Source organism: Chiloscyllium plagiosum, chromosome 3 (assembly GCF_004010195.1).
Source record: "Chiloscyllium plagiosum isolate BGI_BamShark_2017 chromosome 3, ASM401019v2, whole genome shotgun sequence".
Lineage (NCBI taxonomy): Eukaryota > Metazoa > Chordata > Chondrichthyes > Orectolobiformes > Hemiscylliidae > Chiloscyllium > Chiloscyllium plagiosum.
The window spans coordinates 10216002-10225606 of NC_057712.1; the positions used below are offsets into that span (position 1 = coordinate 10216002).

At 39.3% G+C, this 9605-nt stretch overlaps 1 protein-coding gene across 10 annotated transcripts in view; it reads left to right on the forward strand.

Annotated features, from left to right (window-relative positions):
• The window catches only part of LOC122540743 (kelch-like protein 29), a 389851-nt gene that overhangs the window by 303556 nt on the left and 76690 nt on the right, over positions 1-9605 (forward strand). For all 10 annotated transcript variants that reach the window (XM_043676929.1, XM_043676918.1, XM_043676909.1 and 7 more), the window contains 2 exons: positions 165-361; positions 5504-5763. In XM_043676929.1, coding sequence (XP_043532864.1) covers positions 165-361; positions 5504-5763 — 457 coding nt within the window. The remainder of the gene's footprint in view (positions 1-164; positions 362-5503; positions 5764-9605) is intronic.

The following is a 9605-nucleotide window of genomic DNA, read 5'->3' on the forward strand; positions in this document are numbered from 1 at the left end:
TGCTGGGCAGTGCTTACTCTTTCTCTTTCAGCTCACATATTAAAGAATAGTAGAGCATTGTAGTGCACAGTGTGAGGAGTGATAAATGGACCCACCTTTTACTTTTAAGTATGTAAATAACTGAATTTGGATCTAACTTCTCGTCTATTGCCTGCTGTTATTAGGGCTTCAAAGGACAACAAGAATGGAGAGAAGCTGGAGTTGACAATTTCAAACATAAATGCAGATGTTCTGGAAATGCTGCTGGAGTTTGTTTATACTGGCTCACTCATCATTAATTCTGGAAATGCAAAAACACTCCTGGAAGCTGCCAGTAAATTCCAGTTCCGAACTTTCTGCAAAGTTTGTGTTTCGTTTTTAGGTGAGTAAATTAAGCATACACACATAAATAACTGCATGCGGTAATAATTCATGTTAGTGCAATGCAGAAAATATTAATGTGGTTGCTGTGGCTCAACAAATTTGAGCAATCACTGAACCACACTGACCAAGAATGTTTTCATTTTCTGTCAGGTATTGAAGTTAACTAATATTTATTTGCCTCTGGTGGGGTCACTCCACATATTACAAGCAGGGAAGGGGGTCTGATTGGCTCCCCTCTTTTTAAATCCTAATCAGTTGGTCACTTTTTAAAAAATATGTTTTAAGCATGCAGCTTAAAATAAAATGTAGTTAATTAGGTCAAAATGAAGCAGCTAATACCAAAATGTTTGATTGAAAGAATGAGAAATTTCATTACCTACCGACAGAGGAAGAATAGTAAAACATGACATCAAACAGTTACACAAAAATGGATAGTAACTTCATCATGAATTGGGTATCTAGTAGAAACAGGAAAATAACAGCAGATATAATTTAGCATTCATAAAGTCATGGATGTTTACCCAATGTCTTGTTTCCTCAGTACCAGTATAATTTATAGAATCCCAAAGTTTTTGAGGAATAGTTGTTTTCCAAAACTTCTTTTCCATGTCTTTTGAGAAATGCTAAGGCATGAGAGAGACAGAGAGAGAGAGAGCACTTCTTCCAAGCTCTGTTATGACTTTCATTTATTCCCTCCCTCTTCTCTGACAAACAAGCTCCTGAAATATGGTTAGTTTGTTTTTCCCTTTTGCTAGTCTTTCCGGGCTGAGGATTCCGCAGGCAACATTTCAACTCCCAGTATTTGAACTTATCATGCAAGTGTGAATTAAAGAGATGCAGACTTCTTGACAAAGACTTTGTTGTCCAAGTTCACTCTCGCGAGATGAAATGGAAACTGATTCCCTGGACATACCATAGTATGTGGTGATGTGACCAGAGCAGCCAATTTTCATCATTATTTGTTCTAATTTTGAAAACCCTTTCAGTCTGTTGAAAGTCTCAAGTACTGAAATCAGATAATTGAAGTTGAAAATCAAAAGCCTGTGTTCATCATTAAGGTAACACATAGCATATTGATTTTGTTATGCTTCTGGGAGAAAGTGAGGACTGCAGATGCTGGAGATCAGAGCTGAAAATGTGTTGCTGGAAAAGTGCAGCAGGTCAGGCAGCATCCAAGGAACAGGAGAATCGACGTTTCGGGCATAAGCCCTTCCTCAGGAATCTTTTTCTGAGGAAGGGCTTATGCCCGAAACGTCGATTCTCCTGTTCCTTGGATGCTGCCTGACCTGCTGCGCTTTTCCAGCAACACATTTTCAGCTTTGTTATGCTTCTATCAAGCTTGTTCCAATATTCAGGTAGATAATAATTGCTTTGTATCTGGAATCTATCCACTTATCTTTATTCTGTAATTCCTCACATCCATGCCCAAGAAGAATCTATCATTGGGAATTTGGAAATTTCAATTGTTTGAGCTTCAATCCTTTAGTTTTTGGTGAGGAGAGTTTTCCAGTTTCCAAGTGCTATAATGAGCCTCTGCCCAGGGGGCAGGAATATTGCTCTAGGTTCCTATTTGCTGAAAGTACATGTATATCAGCAAACAGAATCCTCCACTTGCACATTATGACTTCAGTATTTAAATATTTGCTGAAACCATTGAAGGTTATTACGTGAGGAATGGTCAGTTGGGAGAAATACTTAGGAGTTCCCCCAAAGTGAGGTGCCAAAATCTTCAAGAAGGCTCCATCTTTACCTCACATCTAATCCTCTTAGACCCAACCAGCTCACCTTCAGCACATATACCAACCTTTTCCTAGCCAATAGCAGTTCAGGAGAAGGGTCAATGGATCCAAAACATTAATTCTGCTTTCTTTTCACAAAATGCTGCCTGACCTGCTGCATTCTAACAGCAATTTCTCTCTTTGTTTCTGATTTCCAGCATTTGCAGTCCTTTGGGTTTTTTTTTGTTTCCAGAGACGTATAGTTCAGGCAGAGCCCCAGTTAAGCATTAGTGAGCAGCATATTAGTGAGAAACTGATGCTTAATAAACCTGTCATTGACACCTTCCATCACTTTAGTTGAAATTTGGTAGTAATTGAGCTAATTGAATTTTTCCACTGAGGTAGTTGTACTGCAACAACATGGCTGGAAGTATAGCTAATTGTACAGCACACGCTTTCAGCATTATATATTTTCAGTGTTACAGCTGGGATGCTGCCAGGGCGATACCCACTGCACTCCACCATTTCTTGACATCATTAAGTTGGCTAAAGATTGCCATCTGTGATGTTGGGGATATCAAGGAAGCTGAAATGGGTCAGCCAGCCTACTATTCTGTTTGAAGGTGACAGAGGTTAATTCATCACCTCCATTCGCAACTGGATGTTGCAGGGCTGCAGAGTTTGACCGAATCCATTGGTTCTAGAATTGTTTAATTTAGTATAATCCCTACAGTGTGGAAGCTGGCCACGAGGCCCATCGAGTCCATACTGACCCTCCGAAGATCATCCCACCCAGACACATGCCCCTATCCTATTCCTGTTTTCCTTCATTTCCCATAGCTAATCCATCTAACCTGCACATCCCTGAACACTGTGGGCAATTTAGCTTGGCCAATCCAACTAACCTGCACATCCCTGAATACTATGGGGCAATTTAGCGTGGCCAATCCACCTAACCTTCACATCTTTGGACTGATGGAGGAAACTGAAGCACCTGGAGGAAGCCCACACAGACACGGGGAGAAGGTGCAAACTCTGCACAGATAGTCGCCCGAGAGTTTGATCTGTAGAAATCAGCTTAAAATGTTTTGTGTAATCCTAGCCCTAAGTTGTAGCTTAACCAGGTTTGCACTTCATTTTTAGATTTGCTTGGTTCTATTTCTGACACGAGATCTTCGTGTCTTTGGGCTCTTTGCTGTCTGTTTTGCATTGCTCATTTAAATAATGACTTCTATTCCAGTTATTTCTCAAGATTAACTATAGTTGTTCGAAAAGTTTGTAGAAAGCAAGCATTGAACCTAAATATGATTGATAAAGTATGTAACTAGTGCCGAGACACAGAGTAAACTGTTCCTGCTTATAATACTTTCGTTAATATAAAACAATAAGCAAGACTTGAGCTAACTTTGGAGACTCCACCTATTAAAAAGTCATGTTTTGCTGAGCATATCTGATGCAACAGCTTTTCTGAAACAGTGGAGTTGACACTGATCTTGTCCGCATCAGCTGCACGTCAACTGCAGTAATATTCTAATAGCCTGTCTTCGGCTGAAAATGTTATTTTCTCCACAAAGCAGCTGCACTGAATACTACAATGGATTTTGCCATTATGTTTCAAATAGTGTTCCCAAATAATGAGCTGCATTACTGTCATTTTTAAAATGGAGATGATCTAATCCTTTATCACTACCCAGTGCATGCTTATTAACATTGAGGAATAGTTAGCAAAGTGCAATTAATTTCCTATAAAATTGATGTCTAACGATTGATTCACCCTTATTAACAACTTGATTGAGTTGTTACATTAGTTTTCAGCTGTGTAATTGAGATTTGCTTCTGTTTCAAACAAAATGAATTCATATTTTTAAATCTTTACAAGTTATAAGTTACTACTATTAATTTATAAATAGTGACATGAAAATTCCATGAGGAACCCAGTGTTCTACCTTAGCTGCAGGAGAATTGAGAACTTAACATCCAGTTTAAGGATATCTTGATGATCCACATTAAATTGTCACAAAGGGCCACAACCCCAAACTGTCAATCAAGAGCAACTCTTGAGACCACAACAAAATACAGCACAAATTAAGTAATTATGTTACCTGAGAGATAGCCCTTTGATTTCAAGCGTGTTCAGTTTGATAGTTTATTGAGCAAAAGCCTGCATTTCCCCACAGGAAGAGAAAAGCAACAAATTCATAACAGAATGAAAAAGTCCATCGAAAGCTTAGTTTGCGCGAGTTCTTTCGATTGACCTGTACATGTTCAGATAGCCGTGTGCTCCAATAACATTATTACAATATACTGCGGATGTTCCAAAGCTGAGGGATGCTGAAAATCCTCAGCAGGTCTGGCAGCATCTGTGGAGTGAGAAAGAGTTAACTTTCATGTCAGCAGCTTTTTGTTTGAAAAGGTTTTGAAGAAAGGCCAGCAATCTGTAATATCAACATCATTTTCCCCTCCCAGCTACCTGAACTGCTAAGCAATTCCAGTATTTTAAATTTTTTTTTGTAATAATATTTGCCTGCTTTCACTCAGCAGTGGGACAGTGAGGAAAGCGTAAGTCACCTTTGGCAGTATTCCTTTATCTGAGTAAACTATATGAGAAGGGCCATTGATACTTCAGGCAGCAGTGAGACTACAGGGGAGATGTGTAAATATTAACCCACAGGCCAGGAAACATGTGTTATTGATATGTGTAAAACCAGATTTATTGTTTTCAGCTGGAAAAGCATTGCTCCTAAATACGTAATTTCAGAGTTGAATCCCATCTATTATATTACAGATTATAATCATTCAGCTTTGAGAGTGATGGCATGTGAGATAAAATTGATAATACTTAATAATTAATCACAATAAAATGCAAGACTGACAGGAGTTATGGTTTACTAATAATATTCAATCACTTCCATATAACTTGAAATTGTAGTGAACACTGATAGCAATGTACAGGTGCAACAGTGTGCAATGCAACAGGAGCCAATGTCACCAGATTGCACATTTCTGCAGAAAGAGTTCAGCTTCAAAGAAAAGGACCTTCTATTTTCCTTCATATAATGAGATTCCAAAACAAAATTCATACAAAACTTTGGAGTTTGTTCTTGTAGATAATTACTCCATTAACAGTGACGAGAACTTTATTCAGAAAGTTTTTCTCATCAGCCACAGAAAGCAGCGCATCACTGAAGGTATACACACTGCCCTTATCATAATCTGATAAACAGGAACTGCCAATGTATGTTTTATGGTACATGTATGCAGTATAGGGAATTCCTCAATCTGGAAGGTTTATAAGCCTTAGAACTGAAAGCTTTATGATTACTGTGAGTAAAATGTTTAATATGTGATGTGTAAGGCAAGTAAAGAAACATTTTACAGCTGCGTCTAACATCCTTTCATGTGTGTTTTATTTTTTCTTTCAGAGAAACAGCTAACAGCCAACAACTGCTTAGGAATACTAGCCATGGCAGAAGCTATGCAGTGTAATGAATTACACAACATGGCAAAAGCCTATGCACTGCAGAACTTTCCAGAGGTAACAACCCAAGACGAAGTTCTGAACGTTTCAAAGGACGATCTCATTGCATTTCTCTCCAATGATAACTTGAACACAAAGGCTGAAGAACTTGTTTATGAGGCTGTAATTAAATGGATTAAGAAGGATCCAATAAACAGAACACAGGTATGTCTCTTGAATTAGAAAATTGAATCAGAACCACAGGCAGTATTGCCCAACACAGAGAGCTGTTTCAGGAGAAGCAGACCCTGAGATCATGAGAATCCACTCCAAGGGGTTTGTCTGTCATTGGCATAGCTTTCTTCCCTCAGCCAGCCTGAATTTTAATTTGAGTTTACCTCTACACAGGTATCTCCACATTGATTGCTGCTGAGTTCAGATTTTTTTAAATTCATTCATGAGATGTGGGCATCACTGGTTAGGCCAGCACTTATTGCACATCCCTTATTGCCCAGAGGGCAGTTAAAAGTCAACCACATTGCTGTGGGTCTGGAGACACATGTAGGCCAGACCAGGTGAGGATGGCAGTTTCCTTCCCTAAGTGGACATGAGTGAACAAATAGGTTTTTCTGACAATCAACTCATGGTTATCAATTCCAGATATTTATTGAGTTCAAATTCCACCTTCTGCCATGGAGGGATTCGAACGCGTGTCCCCAGAACATTATCTGGGTCTCTGAATTAACAGTTCAGCGATGATAACACTCAGCCATTGCCTCCCTTTACAACCACATGGTTGGCTCCTGATTTCACTGGACCAATCTGCCATGCTTAGTTGGATAGTGGTCCCGTAGCTGACCAAGTTAAAGATCTTACAGTTGGCAAGTTTGGACTCAAAACCCATATTTCATCCCAATATCAGAGTTGCAGAGCTCATGATAACATCCAGACCAGCTTTTGAATTTAATTTAACTTATTGTCACGTGTACCGAGACACAGTGGAATGGATCTTTGAGAATGCTGGTAGCCTTTCCTTGACACTGGCCTGTCCTCTGAGGAGATGCAGTTTTATGTTGATTTGGAACTTTGCTTGCGATTACAAATCTCAGTCAAATTACCCCGGAAAAGCAAAAAAAAAAGTCTCACACTGCTTAAGTCTTCATGACAATTAATCCCTCATATTGGAAATCTCCGAATACATTGGTTCTCTGCCATTTTTATTACTTTTTGTCCTTCCTATATTAGCATGCCATAAATTGTGCATCAGTTGTTGATGTTGATTTATTTATTGTCACATGTATCTTGTTACAAAATGCAGTGAAAAGTGTTGTATAGAGACACACAGCAGGGAACAGATCCTTTGGTTTAACCAGTCCATGCCGAACAAAATCCCAAACTAAACTAGTTCCACCTGTCTGCACTTGTCCCATATCCCTCCAAATGTTTCCTATTCATGTATCCATTCAAATGTCTTTTAAACATTGTAATTGTACCCCCATCCATCACGTCCTCAGGAAGTTCATTCGACACACGAACCATCCTCAGCGTAAATATTTGTCCCCCATGTCTTTTTTAAATCTTCTCCTCTCACCTTAAAAACATGCCCCCTAGTCCTGAAATTCCCCCATTCTCAGAAAAAGACAACTACCATTAACCCTATCTATACCCCTCATGAGGTCACCACTCTCTGATGAAATCTTGAACTCAGAAAAATAAAGCAAAACATAGAATATAAAGAGAGAAAAATGAAGAACTAATGAAAGTGTCCAACTTTACAGTCTTCCTTATTATGTGTTCCATCATGGGTCATGGACCTGGTGACCAGGCACGAGTCCCCTTGCCAATGCTGGAATGAAAGTCACCATTATTTGGTGCCATCTCGCACTCATCAATGTAACCGCCACCATCTCGGTTACACATTTGATTACAAAACTGTAATACAAAAAAACATTATCTTCAATTATGCACCAGAGACAGAATTTTACAGCCCTCGTTGATTGGTTACCAGGCAGGAGGGACTTTTCAAATTATCAAGGTCCTTCACATGCCAGTGCTTTTACAGGGGTGGTGTGAACTTAATGCAAAGAAATTGGGGTATACAAGTAACCATTCCTTCAATGGTTTTGTTGAGACATGCCTGGAATACTGTGTGCAGTTCTGGTCTCCAAATTTGAGGAATGATATAGCAGCATTGGAGGCAGAACAGTGAAGGCCCACTAGACTGGCAGCATGTGGGTTGTCCTCTGATAGGTTGAGTACATTGGGCTTTTTTCTCTTGAGTTTCCAAAATGCGAGGTGATGATCTCAGTGAAACATGAGATTCTGAAACAACTTGACAGGATCAAGTTTGAGAAACCATTTCCCCTGGCTAAAGAAATTAAAATATTGGGCACTGTCGCAGGATAGGGAGTTGATCATTTAGTGGCAGGGATAAGGAGAATTTCCATCACTCAAGGGATTGTAAATCTTTGGAATTCTATACCCCAGATGGTTGTGGATGCTTTATCAGCGTATACATTTCAGTTTGAGAGAGATACATTTTTAGTCCCCTGCAGACAGAAAGTGGACAGAAACTTTATTGTGATTAATTGGAGTTCATCAGAGTTATATCTGAGACCCAATCTTCTTCAACTGCTTCAACAATTACCTTCCCTTCATCATTTGTTCAGGCGTGAGAATGCTCACTAATGATTGTACAGTGTTGAGCAGCTTTAAGATCATAGAATCATAGAACTGTACAGTACAGAAGGAGGCCGTTTGACCCATCATACCTGTACTGACTCCTAAAAGAACTACCTACGAATCCCAGTATCTGCTCAGATACTGACACATTCCATATCCACAGACCCCGACCATACCTAGACTTAAACTGATAACTTTCAGATGACATAAGTGCTAGGCACCGACCATCTTCAAGTAACAAGACACTAACTGCCTCCCCATGATATTCAACAGCATTGCCATTGCTGAAGAACATACTACCAGCATCCTGGAGAGTTTCTGTTGGTCAGATCCTTAGTTGGATTAATAATAAGACTACTCTCGCAACAAGAGGCTTTGGTGGCAAGTCAGGAGTGTGATGAAATGCTCTCCACTTGTTTGGATACTACATCTCCAACAACACTCAGAAAGCTAAAACCATTCAGAAGGACCCAGCCCTATCAATCAGCACCTCATCCACTACCTTAAACGTTCAATCCCTTCACCAGTACCATCTAGAAGAGTAAGAATAATACATACCACTCACCATCCTAACTTGGAATTCTGTCATTGTTCCTTCACCGTTGCTGGGTTGAATTCCTAGAACTTCCTTCTGAACAGCACTGTGCATCTACCTACAACAGGTGGACTGTTGCATTTTAAGAAAGAATCTTGTTCGTGATATTAATATCATTAATATTGAAAATGCTATATTTTTGCAGATTTTTCCTGTTTGAGTATGAAGTACCATTTTATTGATCCATGCAATGAGTTAGAAAGTGTTCATTAAAAATTCATCACATGGGTTAAATTATACATATAAAATGCTCTTCACAACTGAACTAGGGATTGACATTCATTGCACACAGTTACTCATTTTAAACTTGGATACCATTAGTAAAATGGAATGGCCTCTTCGCTGTCAATAAACCTGAAGATCTGTTTATTTTGTCAGTCTGTGGTGTATTTGCCTCCAGATGGCAATCTTATAGGGTTTTCCACATTGAGAGTATTCAGCCTTTAGTTTGAAGCTTGTAATGTGCCAATCAATCACATGATAAATTTCTTTACCCTGACAACAGATTTTGTTTCAAGTAACATGTATTTGGAAAGGCAAGGACTGATTCGGAATAGTCATCATGGCTTTGTGCGTGGGGAATCATGTCTCGCAAACTTGATTGAGTTTTTTGAAGAAGTAACAAAGAAGATTAATGAGGGCAGAGCAGTAGATGTGATCTATATGGACTTCAGTAAGGCGTTCGACAAGGTTCCCCATGGGAGACTGATTAGCAAGGTTAGATCTCATGGAATACAGGGAGAACTAGCCATTTGGATACAGAACTGGCTCAAAGGTAGAAGACAGAGGG